Below are 20853 nucleotides of genomic sequence, written 5' to 3' on the forward strand. Positions count from 1 at the left end.
ATGTATCTACATGCAAGCCCCAGAGAAAGCTGTTATCTGGCCACCCGATGGTAATTTCTCCCCAATTTTGGGTCACAGTCCTGCTGGAACATGTCCGGTTGTGTAGTTTTTGGCTTAGAGCCTTTATTGGTGATTTTCACAGCAACTGTACTTGTTGAGTTCTGCTGCTCCCTAGTGGCCCAAAAAAAATCAATCATGCCTGCAGCTTTATCAACAGAAGAAACCTAATAAATCCCATGTGTGTCCCCCTCAGTGCGGTCTTCCCCTGGACCAACCTGCTGGTGGTGGTGGTGGAGCTGGAGGGCTCCGAGCAGGAGGCCCTGGACCTGGTTCCCATGGTGACCAAGGCGGTGCTGGAGGAGCACTACCTGATCGTGGGCGTGGTCGTGGTGACGGACATCGGCGTCATCCCCATCAACTCGCGCGGCGAGAAACAGCGCATGCACCTCCGCGACGGCTTCTTACAAGACCAGCTGGATCCCATCTACGTGGCCTACAACATGTAGCCTGAGTGTGTTGTGTGTGTGTGTGTGTGTGTGTGTGTGTGTGTGTGTGTGTGTGTGTGTGTGTGTGTGCGTGTGCGTGTGCGTGAGTGTGTTCAGGAGTGAGCGAGCATGCGTGTGTATGCCGTGCATATTGCCGTTGTTCATTTATTTCTCAGAATCAAGATGTACTGTATTTTTGAACCTACGTATGGTGTCAAGTCGTCCGTTTTCTTTAAAGTCGTGTCGTGCCTGTTGATTGGCTGATTGATTGATTGGTTGATTGATTGATTGCTCAGCATGAGCTTCTACTTTTCTTTTTTTTACGCCCCCTGTTCAATCTTGTGACCGTTACCGGGAGCTCGTCACTGTAGAAAGCCTTAGGGGAACACTGTGTAGGGGCGGCAGCTCCGAGCGTTTTCAATGGTTTAAAAAGGAGAGAGAGAGAGAGAGAGAGAGAGAGAGAGAGAGAGAGAGGAAGAGAGAGACTGTGTCTGTCATGTTTTACTGGTTGATTCAAAACAGTAAATCCCAGATTTGTGGTATTATTTCAATTAGAAACAGGGGCAGCCAGATAATTGTAAAAATATAAATACTGTACATAGACATAATAATCTATATGGAGAGATACCTAAAACACAATGAGGTATAGTAGCCCCTATATGCAGCTCTCTCCACCTGCACCCTGAGTGTGTGTGTGTGTGTGTGTGTGTGTGGTGCGTGGGTGTGGGTGTGCGTGTGCGTGTGTGCGTGTTTGTTCATCATGTGTTAATGTGTGTGACAGAGACATCTGACATAGTTTTTAATGTGATTCACGCAACAGATTTTTTATCCTTATCCACAAATAAGAAAAAGTTTTTTTTTTTATGGAAACACTAAAAGGTTTAAACAGTTTTAACTGAAAACGTCCCCAGAAACCACGTCAGACTGTGTGTGTGTGTGTTCAGCGGCTCAGAACAAACACATTGATTGAAGCCTTTTTCTCATGTGAAGGTTCGGACCAAAAACATGGAAGTGCAATATTTATCACTAAAGAAGTTGATTTAAAGCAAACGCAGCGAAACATTAAAGGCACAATGAGTAGGATTTTCCTAAAAAGCGCTGTAAATAATCCCTCTCCATCATCCCTTATGACCCAGTAGAAGGGCGTGTGTCTGCAGAGACCCTGTTCCTGTATTTATGGGACCTTTCTGGCCGTCAGGCTCTTTAAAACCAGAGTTACCAGGAGTCAGATCGTAAACACACATCCAGGAGGGAAACTACAAGATGGCGGACACAGCAGCGGCGAAACAGATCTGGGGTTTCACCCTCTGGCACCGTAACCCTCGTAAATCCATCTTTGTTTGAGTGATCTGATATCGACCTTTTTGATTTATGCCTTTTCACTCAATGGATGCTGTGTACAATTATTTTTAATTTTTTGGGGCACTTTTTCCCATTATTAGTGACGGTGGATATACAGGACAGGTGGGAGAGAGATGGCGTGACAGATGGACACGACACGGGCCAGCAAAGGGCCGCAGGTCGGACTCGAACCCGGGCCGCTGCAGAGGACTCCAAACCCCCCCCCTGGTCTATATCTTAACCCTCCTGTTGTCCTCGGGTCACATTTGACCCCTTTAAAAAATGTCTTTATGTGAAATATGGGTTTCTTTTGAACCAAATTACCACAAAAAAATGGATTGGATTCCTTACAAAGCTCATTATAATTCATAATTCTTGCTTTTTTTGTAACTCAAATATTAGGTAAAATTCTATATAAATGAGGGTTATTGACCATGAATTCCAAAATGTAATGTAAATCTAGTAAGGTGGTGTCAGTGGAAACTTAAATGGGAGGACAACGCAGATGTTAATGTACACATCAACCCGGTGCATTATAAAAAAGTATTGGAGGGTTGTTTTTTGCTTGAATAATTTCCAGCATGAGTTCTCTGAGAATCTCTTTTATACCCAAGCTAATTTTTTACTGGACCTGAAATTCTCCTAACCTAATTTATATGGAATCGAATGGTGACCATGTAAATCGGAAAAGGTCCAATATGCAATACATTTACTGTAATGAATCCAAAAATGACTCCAATGCGTCATCAGATATTTAGGAAACATGCTAAGTTGAAATGCTATCTTTTCTGACAACAGTGCTAATGCCAGTATTTGCTCCTTGTATTTTGCGATACCCAGGCCAACAAAACCCTACTCATTCTGCCTTTAAGGAGCACAACAATGATCCTTTTTCACTGCGCCAGTCAGCCAATCTTTCAGTTATCGTAGTGAAGTACAGCCCATAGAGCACCTGAAAGCATCTCGCCAAGCAACGTGCACTGTGTGACTATAGAAGAGGGAACATTGTTATTTAAAGAGACTTTAAAGGCAACGGTTTATCCCCAAACTAGGTGTGGCAGTCCACACCTTGCTGTGAATTCTGGGAATTGTCGGGCTGTCCGAGAGTCTCCAGCTTATACACAAACTTTTATTAGGATTAATTCATGAACACTCATTTGTTTAAATCGTCTTTTTATCAGAAGAAAAGAAACTTTATGCATATCAGAAGTTGCTTAGCGCTTGTTTGGCTAACATAGCGGTTTGGGTCTGTTGGTAGCAGAGTAGCGGTCATGTTCCAGTCCCTGTGTGTGTGTGCGTGTGTGCGTGCGTGTGCGTGTGTGTGTGTATTGTATGTAAATAGTGTTGATTTTGTACGGTACAAGTGTGTGTGACTTGTTTTGTACACATGATAAAAAGATTAAATGACACTTTTATAAGAGCCTGCTATGGGCTCACCGTCACACTATACAGTGCAATAAAGTGCTTTGATTGGCTAAAACTCAGACTAGTTGTTGTTATTATTATTATTATTATTAGAATGTGACTGGTTTGTCTTCATGCTCAGACTTACAGTAAATGTGTTTTATGCTTCTTGCGGTGAGCAGCGCCCGGGCAGTGTTAGCCAGACCTTCCTCCACAGCGCCGCGGAGGAGGGTCTGGATAGTCCATACAACATCTGGGATAGGAGAAAAACATGCTCGGGTTCTTGGCATTTCTATGAACCAATCCCAGTCCTCTTGGGCGGGGCTATGCGCCGGACAGAGCCACGGTGCCGCTGCGAAACAGCCTCGGGAAGGAAGTTGTTTTGGTGGAACATGTACGATCAGAAGTAGTTTTCGTCATGTAACAGAAACCTCCGATTGGACAGATAGCCTAGCTAGCGGTCTGGATTGACCCTGCAGAGACCTGAGGACCAGGTAACCATAGTCCTCAGATTGGACAGATAGTCTAGCTAGCTGTCTGGATTCACCCTGCAGAGACCTGAGGACCAGGTAACCATAGTCCTCAGATTGGACAGATAGTCTAGCTAGCTGTCTGGATTCACCCTGCAGAGACCTGAGGACCAGGTAACCATAGTCCTCAGATTGGACAGATAGTCTAGCTAGCTGTCTGGATTTACCCTGCAGAGACCTGAGGACCAGGTAACCATAGTCCTCATGAATCCACCAGACCCCAACACAGAGAAAGAGGAAGGGGACGATCGGTATGAGGGTCATCCGGCGGAAGTTCCAGCGTTACCTGTACACGTCGAAAACGAGAAACACACGTTATGGTGACACATTCTTCACATTCTTCCAACAGGATATTTCACACAAATATACTTATTTAAAAACCAGGTTTAAATCAAATAAGCTGATAATACAGATTAAAGAGAAAACTGCTGTGTATTTTAAGTTAGAATATGAATGGATGTAATTTATCAAAACCAAATACAAACAATTACAGATGACAAACCAGTTTCAGAATAAGAAACTACTTTATATTTTGCTTTTTTAGCTAATTGACTCCTTAATTAAATCATCTTGTCCTTAAATCTGCACATCCTGTGCTTTATGACTAAAAGATATGTTTCATAATTATTATGAGGGGCATTTTATGCTTTTATTTACACAGAAAGGAAAGAAGAAGACACACAGCAAAGGTCCCAGGACTGGATTCAAACCCCGGTACACCGTACCCAGTGAGCTACTGGGGTGTGGACCTTAGACTGTATATTATTAACAATATACAGTCTATATTATTAATAATATACAGTCTATGGTGTGGACACAATGTGTACGAAACACATGTAGAAGAACATGAGAAGGTGGAAGAACCGAAGGTTTTCCACATGCAGACAGTATTCAGAGAAATGCTTCTAATAAAAGAAAGAAACCAACGATAAAACTGCTGAAACACTCTGATTTACTCCTCAGTACCAAGACAAACCTTCTACCTCTTTTAATCTTTATCATCTTTCTGTTTCTAATTTGCTTTCCTCTGGTCCGATAAGACTTCTAAAAGCATTCCTGACCGACTTAAATGATCTGTGGGCTTGACTTTCTCTCCTTCTCCTCCTCATGTCCTTTCATTTGCAACAAATACAGTTCGTTAAACTTACTTATGGATCAAAGACCAAGAAGAAGAGGTAAAAGACCAAGAAGAAGAAGTTAAAGACCAAGAGGAAGAGGTTAAAGACCAAGAGGAAGAGGTTAAAGACCAAGAGGTTTGAGAAGAACACAGAGAAGAAGAGTTGCTCCAACTCTCTGCAGTGGGCGGGAGTTGTGAGTTCAGCCACACGGGGGCGCTCTCGGTGTTTCACATTAAAACCACTCAGGAACTTCTTTCAGGTCAGCGGGAGCGCGCATCAGTCCGGGCTTTCCTGAGAGTCAAGGTGTGACGGGGACGCGGACTGATTTGTAAGGGAGTGACCCGGACCACCGGCTCACTACGGACGGGAAGCGGCTCGTGTCGAGTCAGTTTGTCAGTCTCAGGTGAACTCAGCGGTTCCTTCAGCTTTTATTTCTTCTTCTTTTGGGAGACACAGAGAGGTCCGTGCGTAAAGCTGCGGAACCACCGAGCCAAAAGAAGAAGAAGAAGAAGAAGAAAACTGATTTACAGGCGACACTGCGCGTTAAACCTCCCCGGACCAGTCCAGTGCGCGTGCCTCGTGGGGGACATGTCCGCCAGGTGAGCTGCTGGTCCCCGGGCTGGAGGACATGAGACCATGGCCGTTACGCACCGGCTCGCCCTGCTGCTCCTCGGCTTCACCTCCACCCTCACGGTCAGTCCCTCTCTTATTACTCATATACTCTCATATTACTCATATACTCTCATATTACTCATATACTCTCATATTACTCATATACTCTCATATTACTCATATACTCTCATATTACTCATATACTCACATATTACTCATATACTCTCATATTACTCATATACTCTCATATTACTCATATACTCTCATATTACTCATATACTCACATATTACTCATATACTCTCATATTACTCATATACTCTCATATTACTCATATACTCACATATTACTCATATACTCTCATATTACTCATATACTCACATATTACTCATATACTCTCATATTACTCATATACTCACATATTACTCATATACTCTCATATTACTCATATACTCACATATTACTTACTCTCGCTTTCATGTATTTACGCTTAAACTACTCAAACTGCTCTTTTTGTATATATTTGTTTCTGTTTTTTTGTATTCACAGTTAATTCTTACACATGTTTTAATATGTTTGCTTGTGTTTGGATGTACCCTTCACCAGCTGCACCCAGGGTAACCACTGGGGCAATAAACTCCTTTATGATTATTAGTCAGGGTGCAGTCTGCATGGAGGGCGGATCCGGGTCGTAGAGAGTCCCTCTGGTGCAGGTTTCAGGTTGGGGATCCTACTGGATCACAGAGGTTGAAGTCAGGGGACACTTTAGCACTTTATACCCTGAAAAATAACTGCTAAAAAAATAATAACTAATAAAGTATATGTAATCTATTGTGAGATAAGGAGTTCTGCTCTGGGAATATCACAGCTTTGTGAAACAGACCTTGTGCTCTTCAGCCATAAATCAAACTCACATCAACAAAACAAACTAAAGTTATTGATACTGCAATTTGCAAATGGATGCTTTCCCAAAGATCAATATCTGATTTCATATTTAATGCCGCCTCACCTCTGTAGTAATTTTAACAGGATCCATCAGCTACTCTTCCCCACGAGTCCACAGCAAACATAAAGCAACAGATTTCATAAAAAAACAGCCATATGATATAAGAATAAGAGCAATATAGCAAGTATTGTTTTCTTGCAAACATAAACATACATATTCCTCTCCATGTACTCTGTTAAATATCACAATAAATACATCGGCACAGATTATACAAAAGTTAAATCTTACATCTTTGTTTACATTTTATCATTACAATACATAAAGTACAAAATATGGTTCCAGTCTTAAGGACCTTAGATGATGCTTTGGCAATCTCTGCTGGAAGTTTATTTATTTCATATATAATACAGTAGTAAATCTCTGCTGAAAGTTTATATTATTTCATATATAATACAGTAGTAAATCTCTGCTGGAGGTTTATTTATTTTTTATATAATACAGTGTACACAACTTCAGCGTTTCCCTTATCAAGATGGTCCAAAGTGATAATTAATAATAAGTTAATAAGTTAAAATGCACCGTCGGCCCAGTAGAAGGACGGTAAAAGGGGTCCCGGGCCCCCCTGGAGCCCCGGTCCTAGAACCGGCCCTGGTTGAAGGAAACTGAGGGAGAGCTAAGTTTCAAAAGCCTTTAATATCTTCTTCTCTTATAAAGTCATTATAAGATCTTTCTTTTAATCTTTTAATCACTTCATAGCTAAGAAGATATTGAAGGCTTTTCTAACGTCTCTCTAGTGCCTCAGTTGGAAGTTCAAAAGTTCAAAATGTGTTTATTAGGACAAACTCCGTGAGGACGTGTCATCTTGTTTTCGAGGGCTCCCAACATGTGACACAATTACTTCTTTTTTAGTTTTTTTTAAATCGGCCATCATAAATGTCGATACCGATATATCGGGAAACGCCTAATATCGGTCGGGATCTAATATCAACATAACATACAAGACACTAATATACAAATAAGACATAATATCTGGAAGTAATGTATAAGTACACATGGAGTGGGATGTAAAGTACAAGAAGTAATAGTGCAAAGTACTGTGCATGATGCATATTGGATTGATAAGTATATAATGTATATATTATACATCTTGCACAGTACACAGTATATCAGTATGAACACAGCATGTTTCCTAAATATCTGATGACGCATTGGAGTCATTTTTGGATTTATTACAGTAAATATATTGCATATTTGACCTTTTTAAAATCATAATTAGGCCATACTAGTCTTAAAATAGTCAAACAGTGAGTTTATTGTTACCTCTTCCTACTTGCTTTATTCATATTTTCTCTAATATTCCTACTGGGAGTGTTGCATGTGTGCATTTTAATTTAGGATGTATGTATTTCTAAAGGTTTCTGTAGCTTTTAGTCATCTAAAGTGTCCTCTCTGCCGCTTTCAGCGTCGATAACACAGCTGAGCGGAGTGGAAATCGCTGCAGCAGCTCTCATTTATAAACAGCAGTCCTCATGTCTGTCTGTCTGTGTGTGTGTGTGTGTGTGTGTGTGTGGTGTGTGTGTGTGTGTGTGTGTGTGTGTGTTACTGTGTGAAAACATGAATTAAAGATTAACTTTTTAGCTGCTGCTGGTTAATGTTTGATAGTCAGGTCTGTTTCTCTATACTTAGACTCTGTAGATCGCCATCTCATATATAATACGCTGTATGTTAATAAATTATTAGCTTTTAGAGACACTTAAAAATCCAGGACTGGTCCTTTTAAGGGCTTTGAATGCAACACCAGACAAGTGAAGTGGATGATTAACTTAAGAATAACTTCTGTAGATGTGGAGGTTGTAGAGGTGACGTTAGTGCTGTAAAAACCAACTGAATTGAGAGAAAAGTGACTCATTTAAGGTTCAACTCGCAGGAAAAGTTTTCAAATCCCAAACAAGCCACACTGAATTTTGGGAGAAAATGTGCACAAACTGAATGGAATAAGCCACTCTGTCCGACCTTAAAGCTTCTTAAAGAGGAATTGGAAATAGCCAAGATGTTAAAGGGAAAACAAAAAGGATCAAAAACACAAGACTGGAAGCTGCAAATCAGGTTTTTGGTGCTTTTAAATGTCCATTTACGTCTGAATTGTCAGCGTAAATAAACTGAAATATCAGTTATAAACTTACAAAATGCAGGTTTTCTATCTATGAATGAGACTTTCCTGGTATGTGTGGAAATGTACTGAATAGGTCAAGACTCGGGGTCAAAAGAGCAAAACACGTAGAGATTTTTTTGTTCCTATTTTTGTTCTTATGACAACTGAAAAAACAGGAACAAAAAATCCTACGTGTTTTGCTCTTTTGACCCCGAGGCTTGACCTATACAGTATATTTCCACACATACAGGAAAGTCTCATTCATAGATAGAAAACCTGCATTTTGTAAGTTTATAACTGATATTTCAGTTTATTTAGGCTGACAATTCAGACGTAAATGGACATTTAAAGCACCAAAAACCTGATTTGCAGCTTCCAGTCTTGTGTTTTTGATCCTTTTTGTTTTCCCTTTAACATCTTGGCTATTTCCAATTCCTCTTTAAGAAGCTTTAAGGTCGGACAGAGTGGCTTATTCCATTCAGTTTGTGCACATTTTCTCCCAAAATTAAGTGTGGCTTGTTTGGGATTTGAAAACTTTGGGATCCCAAAAAACAAAGTTCTGTGAGTCTGAATAAAGTTTTGCAGGGAGAGTTTTTAACGTGTTTAAATTTATATTTACAGCAACAAAGAGGATTCAGGTTGTGACGGCGTTACTGTTTTGTACCGGTGACAATAAGTTAACCCTCGTGTCGTCTTCCCGTCCAAAATGAAAATCAACACTTTTGTTGACGCTTTTCATCGATGTTTTTAACTTTTTCTCATGTTTTTTCCCCTTTTTTTGCACTCTGTCACTTTTTAAAAACTTTTAACACTATGTAACACTAACTTTAGTTTTACAGTTATCTTCGGAATTTATGGTCAATAAAGCTCATTTATAGGAAATTATACCTAATGTTTGAGTTAGAAAAGCAGAAATTAGGAATTATTTAGACTAAAATTAAAGGAATGGATGTTGATGATAATCACAGACTGGAATATGTCAACTTTTACTCAATACTATTTCAACAACACTTCCATTTGTTTTACAATGATATAAAATTGAATAAAACCCAAAATTAATGAAAGTAGAGATTTGTACTTGGCAAAGAGCGTTGGAATCAATCATGTTATTTTGGGGAATTAAAAAGAACATTGATATAGGACAACATGAAGACAAATGAGGACAACATGAGGACAACATGAGGGTTACATGAGGACAAAATGAGGACAACATGAGGGCAACATGAGGGTTACATGAGGACAACATGAGGACAACATGAGGACACATGAGGGTTACATGAGGACAACATGAGGGTTACATGAGGACAACATGAGGACAACATGAGGGTTACATGAGGACAACATGAGGACAACATGAGGACAACATGAGGGCAACATGAGGGTTACATGAGGACAACATGAGGACAACATGAGGGTTACATGAGGACAACATGAGGACAACATGAGGACAACATGAGGGTTACATGAGGACAACATGAGGACAACATGAGGACAACATGAGGACAACATGAGGGTTACATGAGGACAACATGAGGACAACATGAGGGCAACATGAGGGTTACATGAGGACAACATGAGAACAACATGAGGGTTACATGAGGACAACATGAGGACAACATGATGACAACATGAGGACAACATGAGGGTTACATGAGGACAACATGAGGACAACATGAGGGTTACATGAGGACAACATGAGGACAACATGAGGACAACATGAGGGTTACATGAGGACAACATGAGGGTTACATGAGGACAACATGAGGACAACATGAGGGTTACATGAGGACAACATGAGGACAACATGAGGACAACATGAGGACAACATGAGGTTTACATGAGGACAACATGAGGACAACATGAGGACAACATGAGGGTTATCTTCTGTAAAGTCCTGCTGCTGTTTAATAAGAATAAAAAATAGAGCCCGACCGATAAAGGATATTTAAGGCCGATACCGACACAAATATTTGGTTATTTTAAAATCCGAGGAGGTGGGGGATGAAGGAGAGCTGATGTTAGACAGGGACTCAGCTCGCTGCCGGTTAGCAGACAGACTGATGGTTGGTTTGGAGATTTTATTTCATCATTTCTTTCTGTGTGTTGACTCAAGTTACTACTCATAAGCTCAGCTGATAAGAACGGCATTTAAATGTCCTCTTGATGTTCCAGTGAGCATGGGCGTAGTGATATGCGGGCGGAAGGATGTCTGGGAGAAAACTGGGCGGGACATAGTTGAAAAGGGAACCTTTTCTTTAAGATATGTAGGTTTCATATATTCAAAGTTTCAAAGCAAGATGCTGATGTATTGTAAGTGAAAAACTCCGAGGGCGTGAGCGAGCCTCCACTAAGCGGAGCTCCTGTGGCGCCATTTTGATGCTACCTAGCACTCACCCGGCGTTAGCTTCCCATTGACTTCCATTCATTGTGACGTCACTTTGAGAGCGAATAACTTTACATGTGAAGCGTTTAAAGACTCTGTTTCTCACCCGATCTCCTGAGGAAAGCCATTTCGGACGCTTGTACCCTGGATCTGGTTCTTTGGGTCCTGACCCAGCCTTCATGACCATAGGTGAGGGTAGGAACCAAACCGGACCGGTAGATCGAGATCTTTGCCTTCTGGCTCAGCTCCCCTTTTGTCATATCGGTGCAATAAACTGAATGTAATACCGTAATTGTATTTTAAATGAGCACAAGTAAAGTAAAACTGACGTAACAGCTGTTATATATTTTAACGGTTATTTTAAAGTTTTGAGGGTCTTTTACACGCTGTCTCAGCTAGCGGTTAGCCGAGTTAGCTGTTAGCTAAACTGACGTTAGCTTTCCGGTGGAGGCCAACAGACTTTCTTTAACTGTCTATGGGAACAGATCGTGCAGTGTCGTAAATCCGCGTTCATCATGACATCATCATGACATCATCTGCGCATGCGCACAACGGCTCGTGCAGGCGTGACGGATCGTGTACCGACAGACCCCTCGCCCGCCAACAGGACCCCGAGGTATTTAACCTCCATCACCTGGGGTAAGGACTCACTCCCTACCTGAAGAAAGACCTCCATCGGTTTCCCTGACAACATCTGATCCTACTTGTTATTTTGGACGATTGCGTGTGCACACGGGCGACAACGGTGGTGCTTTTATTGTTCTCTGTGGATGAGTCGAGGTCAGAAGAGGTCCAGGATTACAAACTGGGGAAAAAACACATTTGTTTAGTTTAATCCGGAACATTTGACCCTTAATGGATCTGTGTGTATCGGAGCTCATTAGACGACAGAGATTATGTTATTTTTGGGATTAAATGAGGTCAAACGGTTCGTCCTCCGCCCTTTCCCGTCTCTATTTATAGTTTTTTGTTTTGAGAAGCAGAAAAACGGAAAGACACGATTCCAAATAAAAACATTTAAATGAAGCTCATGTTAACCCCAAAAAAAAAAAAGTCTGGAAAAAAACACATATTTCATGGTTGTCTTTCAGCTAAGTAGTTCACCTGCAATGCAGACATTATAAATACACGTAAGGGGAAGAAAAGAGTTTGAAAAGTTCTTCGAGCATTGTTCCACAATTCCAGCTATTGGCCTCAGATCCAAACCATATACTTTGGATTGCAACCCCAGCTTTTACAAACCTGTAAGATACTGTCGATTTTCCAAGCGGGTGAGTCTGAAAGTCCAACTCATGCGTAACACGTGATCCGCCCCCATAAGGCGACTTAGAATTCCTGATATTATCAAATTATTATTTATTGTATTTCTTAAAAACACCTCTAAAGGTTATTGAAGGAGGAAATCAAATAAACAGACACATTCACCTGTAAATCAACATTCAAATGCATCACCTGTTCATTTAAATGTCAGTGTAAATTTATTAAATTAATTTCCTAGCGGCTTGATGCACATCATCCTTTCTGTCAGTCATTTTTAGTTGTCATTTGTCGTCAGTTTGATTCTCTGACAGCGTCTTACCGTTAAAGTGGATTTCATCTCTTTTCACCAGCACTTGAACGTGACGTGACGTTTTTTTAGTCGACATACCAAATAATAAAGTAACTTGAAATAAAATTGGTCTATGCAGGATGTGGACTTTGGTAGTTTCAGATCTTTGAAGGCTGATTTTTGGATCAATTTGGAAAAATAAAAAATATTATACAACATCTGTGAGGAAAACTACATTGTACACACAACTACAAGTACTGTTAGTGTAAACAAATCCCTGAAAAGATGTACGAGCAAGTCTTGTGTGTGTGTATCACAGCCTGAAACATCTTCTTCTTCTGTGTTTAAAACACGTCAGTGAGTCACACTGTTGCACTGGATGACATGCTCCTTCATAACTGTGGACACACACACACGCTGTAGTAAACTACAGCTGACTCAAACACACACACACACCACACACACACACACACAGCGTCCTGCTGCCACAAATACTCACTAGAGCCCCGAATGTAGATTAATCCGCTGCTAAAAATAGTCCCCAACAGAGGCACCTTTTCCTCCTGTTTGATAAAAACTACAGCGAGCAAAATCAGTCTAAGAATGTCTCTCTTTTTGATCTGTGTGTGTGTGTGTGTGTGTGTGTGTGTGTGTGTGTGTGTGTGTGTGTGTGTGTGTGTGTGTGTGGGACAGGTCTGAAATACTGCTGAGAGCTGCAGTGTCTCTCAGTGTAAACAGACCTCCCAGCACACACACACACACACACACACGGCAAGTCAGTATTTCACTGAAGTAAAGTGTGTTTCTCTTCTTTTGTGAAGATCTTCCATGCTGCCCTTTTTGTGTTTACAGTCAATTTTGGCACGTCTCCATGGTTACCGTCAACTATGTCCATATCATAGACTGCGGAGGAAGGTCTGGCCGAGCTAAGCACCCCCGTCCGGGATACCAGGGGCACGTTCAAAACGGGGTTCAACGACTTTGGGTTATGTTTTCTCTTGTTTAGTGGCTGTGTCACAGGGGACACCCAATCAGCAGAGACGTTTTGTCCAGGCTGAACGTAGCCCTGGACACACACCACACACACACACACACACACACACACACACACCACACACACACACACACCACCTTGTTTAATTGAGGGCAGTTTCTGTCAACTTCTCTATTGTTGCTTGATATCAACCTGTAGAATGCTAATGAATGCTAGGTGCGACAGGTGCTAACGAGATGAGGCTAATTAACAATGAAGGGTCCATGCATTTTGCTTTCTTCCTGTTTTTCTCATCACGCTCTTTGTTTTCCCTCTGGAGTCGAACACATAACGGCTCAGTGGCGGGCAGGGGCGGTTGTCTCGATACTGTTACGCTCGACCGATTCAATTTAAAACATTTTAATTGGTGCACATCATAGAGTATAGATTTTGGGACAAAGTTTAATAAAGCTGTGGTTCAAAATACTACAATGACAGAGTAGAATAAGTACATGTGGGGCAGCTGTAGCTCAGGACTAAGAGCTGTCCTCTACAAATGGAAGGTCGGCGGTTCGATTCCCTTCCATCCACATGTGTCCTTTCACAAGATGCTGAACCCAACGTGCTCCTGTTGGCTGTCCCGGGTCTGGGACTGCGTCTCGACGTTGGGGGGGGGGGGTTCCTGAAATGTGTCGAGTGCTTTAACCCTCGTGTTGTCTGCCCATCAAAATAAAATCAACACTTTTGTTGATGCTTTTTATCGAGGTTTTTAACTTTTTCTTAAGTTTTTTTGTCCCTTTTTTCAACACTTTTTTTTTTTCACTTTTTTGACGTTTGACATTAACACTACGCAACACTAACTTATTAACTTTAGTTTTACAGTTATTTTTTGAATGTATGGTCAATAAATAAGGAAATTAGACTCAGAAGTAGGAATTATTGAGACTAAAATTAAAGGAATGGATGTTGATGGATAATCACAGACTGGAATATCTCAACTTTTACTAAATACTATTTCAAAAACGACTTTTTTTCAAATGCATTAAAATTGAATAAGACGCCACAAAATGACCCATCAAAAGCACCCCAAAGAGTGTTGTGAGGAATCAATCATGTTATTTTGGTTAATTACAACTGGGTCGGTAAAAATAACATATTAACATAGGAAAACGGGTCAATTTGACCTGAGGACAACATGAGAGTTTAAAGGGTAGAAAAGCAGTCCATTTACCACTGAGTGCACAGGGGCATGGATTCTGGATTTCTTTATTTTCAGGGAACAGTTTATCTAAACACGTCCCGGAGAAAAATGCACATTACAGAAGCGCGAACTTTAGTCCAGAAAACTGAAGCACGTTCATCGAGCTGCAGCTTTGAGCCTGAGACACGGAGAGCCAGAGTGTGAACTTTTGCCTGACGAAGGAGGTTTGTTCACGTTGGAGATAATATTCCTAATATTTATTTCCTCTCCTCCTGACAGGTTAATGGAAAGGTTCCTAGCTGCCAGTTCCACTGGGAGATACAGAGGGCCAGGAGAGAGTGTCAGACGCAACTGCAGCAACAGATGCCTGCTAGCACAGGTAGCCCTCACACACACACACACACACACACACACACACACACACACACACACACACACTCCACACACACACACACACACACACACACACACACCACACACACCTCCACACACACACACACACACACACACACACACGCACACACAGGAGTTGTTTGGAAATCCCCCAAAGTGAAATAAATGCAGGATGGACAGCTTTGCGGTGACTAACAGTTTTGGCATTTGCAGGAACGTAAACTCAAAAGAAGTGTGTGTGTGTGTGTGTGTGTGTGTGTGTGTGTGTGTGTGTGTGTGTGGACTGAGGTCATTTATGTGAAGAGGAGGGTGTGTCTGACACACTTGCTCTCTATCAGTTATTTATCTACCTCTTAGGTGAAATGCTCGGAATCGTGAGGAAGCACACACTCTTTTTTTATTTTTTTTAAAGGGCATGTGTGTTTAAATGTTTCACCACAGTGATGATAATAATAATAGAGCATTTTATCAGTTTGGTTTGCAGCTTGTGACTGTGGGTTTTTCCTCATGCCTGTCTATGTGTGTGTGTGTGTGTGTGTATTCTTGTGTGTTTAATTCACAGAAATTGTATCTTAGAGCACAAACCTCCATCAGATACTCCTATCAGTCAGGTCAGATCTGTTCATTTCCTGTGTTGGAGGTCAAACATTTAATAATCTTTAGTTTAGAAATTAAAACTTATCCTCTTCACAGGTGGAAAGTAACTAAGTACATTTACTCGAGTGATTTCAGTATCTCATCGACCTGTTTATTTGTTGGCAGACCTTCATACCTGCAGAGTTCACATCAAATATCAATCAAAGGGTAACTACTGTTTTTTCCAAACCTATGTTCCTATGTTTTTGTGTTTATCGACTGATGAAAATAACAATCTTTGACATTGGTCCAGTATTAAGCAACATCAGGCTACAATGACAATGTAAGTTAATAGGGCGATTGTTCAACTTTTATTTACCTTAATAATAATAATAATAATAATAAAAATACATTTTATTTATAATGCCCTTTACATTTCAAAGGAAATCTCAAAGTGCTACAGTAGTAAGGAGTTAAAAACAGAATATAACAAAATCAACAAGCAATAATAAAACACCATAAGACTAAAGTTAAAAAATATGACTGTTAAAAGGCCTTTGGAAATAGGAATGTCTTTAGGCCCTTCTTAAAAATCTCCACAGTTTGTGGGGTCCTTAGGGTCTCTGGGAGTGTATTCCAGAGCCGTGGGGGGGGCGACTGCCTGGAAGGCCCTGTCCCCCATAGTAGAGAGTCTAGTCCTGGGTTGGTGCAGGCAGCAGGTGGAGATGGAGGAGCGGAGGTTTCGTGAGGTGGTGTGTGGGGTGAGGAGTTCACTGAGGTAGGCACAAAAAGTGCTCGTTTTGCCTCTGACATGCTCAGATTAGTATTCTAACTAAACATCATGGAGGATTCCTAAGGAGTCGACCTTTCTTTTAAACCTTTTTTGAACATATTTACATCCGCTAAATGGCATTCGCTAAACCCACCAGACTCCATGTTAATAAACAGTCATTTTAGCATCGTTAAATTCACTTCAGTCAAAGTTGGCAGAAACAAAATAAAACTAGGAAAAGCCATTTTGGGTCATCTTTCCCATTTTCCAACCATCACATCTCTAGTTTTGGTCGAAATAAACACATAGTTTGCTGATTTTAAATGTGAAAATATGTTTGCTCTGTTACACCCTAAAAAGTACTGTTTTTTTAAATGGAGTCTGGTGGGTTTAGCCCTAGTTACTTCGGAGCTCTTTCTGGTTAAACAGAAAGGTCTCAAAGAGATTTTATAAAAGCCAAATCTGTAGGATCCTTTCCATAATGTTGTCAGACACCTTAAATAATAATCTGACACTTTTAGTGGACCAAATAGAAACTAAACATTTGCCCCCATACATTGCAGCTCAGTCTGCAATGTTACAGCATTCATGCTTGCGTGGACCAATTTCAAAGATTTCAGTCACTTGCATACAAAAACATTGGAAAACAGGGTCCAAGATTCTGTTACTGTTACCCTTTTAAATCTCTGAATTAGGGCTGGGTGATATGGAGAAAATCAAATATCACAATAGTTTTGACCAAATACCTTGATATTGATACTGCGACGATATTGTAGTGTTGACTACTGGTGCTTTCACAAAATATTCACACAATGAGATTTTTGATAAATAATCAACACTAATGTTAATGTAATGACTAAGTGGCAAAGGCTAATAATAGAACAGTTATAACAGACTGGAAAGTTCATAAAATGACATCACTTTACTGTAATGCAGCCTTTAAAACCAAGGAAAGACACCACCAATGCCATGTTACGATATCCAGTCTCATATCACGATATCTTATATAAAAACGTATATAAACTATATAAATTTATATAAAAATAAGTGAGTAAACTGTTGAATGGAGGGTGTCTGTTCCCTTCTGATCTGGTCTGAACTTGCGAGGCTCCACAGAGCCTGGATGTGGACCTATGTCTCCTGAGTCCTGGTTAGGGTTAGTGGATCAGTGAAACCAGGAGCACAGCCAAACAGGAAGTTGTGATTTATATCTCCTTATGTGTGTGTTTTCGTCCAGGATGTCGTGGTGAGTGGGACAACTTGTCGTGTTGGCAGAGCGCGGCGGTCGGCCATGTGATGACCCTCCCCTGCCCCTCCCCCCTCCTGAACCTGTTTGGAAAAAACGGTGAGTCCGACATCACCGTCACATCCGATGTTGACGTTCATATCTGGACATTTGTGCGCCGTAGAGGAACATCAGAATCAGAATCAGAATCAGAAATACTTTATTGATCCCCGAAGGGAAACTCTGTGTTACAGTTGCTCAGATATTAGAAATATAAATAAAGAAATAAAGAAATATAAGGAGTATGGATATTTACAGTTAAAGGAATATTATGATACAGTATTTACATAAATAACATAATTAAGGTGTTGCAATGGTGAAAAGTAATAATAATAATAATAATAATAATAATAATATGCACCCAGGGAAGCGGTAGATCGGCTTTGCAAAAACACCCCCCCGGAGCGCTCTATGAACGAAAAGACGCGTTTATGACGCAGTGACACATAATGTTGTCAGACACTTAGAATATTAATCTGAGCCTGTCAGCTGCAAAACAAGCACTTTCGTGAAGGTAAATACAGGCTGGACGATTTCCTTATTAACTTACGTTGCAGCTTGGTTCTCTGCTGCCGACTACAGCGATCTCACTCAATACTGGACCACTGTCAGAGAGGTTGAAAAAATCTGTAGTTTCCCTTTAAGTAAAGATTTATGACACCTTTGTCCCAAAAATAAGGACAACTAAATCCAACAAGTTGGACAATTGTCTCAGCTGAAAAAGTGTCTACATACAACACTCATCCTGGTCCTCTGGGCGTAGACAGTGACATGAGCTGACTCTGGAGATCATAACTCCTCAAGTGTTGGTGTCTGAACTCATTTGACGGAAATCTATTGATGTTTTACTTTAATATTTTGTCAATATTTTCAGACAAACAGAAACTTGCTTCAGATGGTAAAATCTTTATCTCTTTGTTCAATCTCTCACTCTCTGCTACACCCTCTCCCTCTCTCTCCATCTCTCTGTTCAAGTCTCACTCATCTGCTACATCTCTCTCTCACATCTCTTTGTCAATCTCTCACCTCTACACCCTCTCCATCCCCTCTCTCTTTGATCTCTCTCTCTCTTCTACACCCTCTCCCTCTCTCTCCATCTCTCTTTGATCTCACTCTCTGCTACACCTTCTCCCTCTCTCTCCATCTCTCTTTGTTCAATCTCTCACTCTCTGCTACACCTTCTCCCTCTCTCTCCATCTCTCTTTGTTCAATCTCTCACTCTCTGCTACACCTTCTCCCTCTCCATCTCTCTTTGATCTCTCACTCTCTGCTACACCCTCTCCCTCTCTCTCTATCTCTCTTTGATCTCTCACTCTCTGCTACACCCTCTCCCTCTCTCTCCATCTCTCTTTGATCTCTCACTCTCTGCTACACCCTCTCCCTCTCTCTCCATCTCTCTTTGATCTCTCACTCTCTGCTACACCCTCTCCCTCTCTCTCCATCTCTGTTTGATCTCTCACTCTCTTCTACACCCTCTCCCTCTCTCTCCATCTCTCTTTGTTCAATCTCTCACTCTCTGCTACACCCTCTCCCTCTCGCTCCATCTCTGTTTGATCTCTCACTCTCTTCTACACCCTCTCCCTCTCTCCCCATCTCTCTTTGATCTCTCACTCTCTTCTATACCCTCTCCCTCTCTCTCCATCTCTCTTTGATCTCTCACTCTCTTCTACACCCTCTCCCTCTCTCTCCATCTCTCTTTGTTCAATCTCTCACTCTCTGCTACACCCTCTCCCTCTCGCTCCATCTCTGTTTGATCTCTCACTCTCTGCTACACCCTCTCCCTCTCTCTCCATCTCTCTTTGATCTCTCACTCTCTACTACACCAGCACCCTCTCGCTCCATCTCTGTGTTCTCCTTTCCTCCCTCCATCCGGCCCTGCTCGAGCTCTTTAACTTAATGAGTCTAATTATTCGCCGTGCAGCTGAAAACATCTGGGCTGGCCCACATTTTCTCTGTGATTCGCCCCCAGCAGCATCTGTCAGCAGCCCGGTCTCCCCCCCCCCCCCCCTGCAGACATGGAGGGCATTAGATCGCCCCGGTTAAAGGATGGGGCGCGTAATCGCCACCGAGCAGCGGCCGCTCCACCTCAGACCACACTGACTGAGAACGGGACTGTTAAATAGATTCTGTCTACTTTTTAGATTTCTGTCTACTGTACATCGCTGTGTGAACAGATTCAGACTGAGACAACTACCTGAAAATATGAAAACAATAGAAACTGTTAATGGTGGAAATAAGCTGTTTTTGTCGGAGTGTAAATCCCAAGTAAAGTATCTAAATACCTTTTCCACCACTACAAAAAATACGCAGAAATCCCCTCCAAAGCTCACAAACTAACCCAATAAACTCTTATATGTTGAATAAAAACTACAGCAATGAAAATTCAGTTACATGGAGGGCTTTCTGCTGGACTACGTGTGGTCTCTGAGCTGTTGCAACTTGCAGAGACTTCAGGAAGTTCAGTGTTCTTAAGCAAGAAATAGTTTCCTGTGTACAACAGATAGAAAATGTCACGTTATCTTGTGGTTTGTTGAGTGTAAATGTTGTGTTTTCAATGTAATTCATCTACAAATCTAAACAGACTTGCTTTAAACTGCTTTCAGAAACGCAAAAAGTTCAAAGACTTATAATATTTATAGCGTTATTTCAGATTCCTTGGTTGAATTTAAACTTTAAAATTAACTGAATTATGTTGTAAATGTACTTAAATGTTTAAAGGCCAGTTTTTTTTCTATGTAAACCACTTTTATCCAAACTTTATTTAATCTTGCTGACACCTTAGCGCAGTTTCCCTCTCTCACAAGGGAGTCGAATGTACACAGGAAGGTGTTGGACCCTCCAGGCCACCGTACTCGTCCTCTATTCAATTCAATTCAATTTTATTCATAGTAACAATTCATAACAAGAGTTATCTCAAGACACTTTACAGATAGAGCAGGTCTAGACCACACTCCAGAATTTACAAGGACCCAACAGGTCTAGTAGTTTCCTCCAGAGCAAGCAACAGGCCGACAATGGTGATGAAAAGTTCCTTTTAGGCAGAAACCTGGGACAGACCCAGACCCAGACCTAGGCCCAGACCCAGACCCAGGCCCAGACCCAGACCCAGACCCAGACCCAGGCCCAGACCCAGAC

General features: G+C 41.3%; 2 protein-coding genes across 2 annotated transcripts in view; both read left to right on the forward strand.

The window, feature by feature from the left end:
* The window catches only part of LOC116672600 (disco-interacting protein 2 homolog C-like), an 80979-nt gene extending 79211 nt beyond the window's left edge, over nucleotides 1–1768 (forward strand). The window contains 1 exon segment of the mRNA XM_032504516.1: nucleotides 254–1768. Coding sequence (XP_032360407.1) covers nucleotides 254–506 — 253 coding nt within the window. The 3' untranslated portion in view covers nucleotides 507–1768.
* A 3435-nt stretch (nucleotides 1769–5203) lies between these two features.
* LOC116672621 (vasoactive intestinal polypeptide receptor 2) overlaps nucleotides 5204–20853 on the forward strand; it is a 35662-nt gene continuing 20012 nt past the window's right edge. The window contains exons 1-3 of the mRNA XM_032504547.1: nucleotides 5204–5571; nucleotides 14972–15071; nucleotides 17671–17778. Coding sequence (XP_032360438.1) covers nucleotides 5515–5571; nucleotides 14972–15071; nucleotides 17671–17778 — 265 coding nt within the window. The 5' untranslated portion in view covers nucleotides 5204–5514. The remainder of the gene's footprint in view (nucleotides 5572–14971; nucleotides 15072–17670; nucleotides 17779–20853) is intronic.

This window comes from Etheostoma spectabile, chromosome 22 (assembly GCF_008692095.1).
Source record: "Etheostoma spectabile isolate EspeVRDwgs_2016 chromosome 22, UIUC_Espe_1.0, whole genome shotgun sequence".
In the NCBI taxonomy this organism is placed as follows: Eukaryota; Metazoa; Chordata; class Actinopteri; order Perciformes; family Percidae; genus Etheostoma; species Etheostoma spectabile.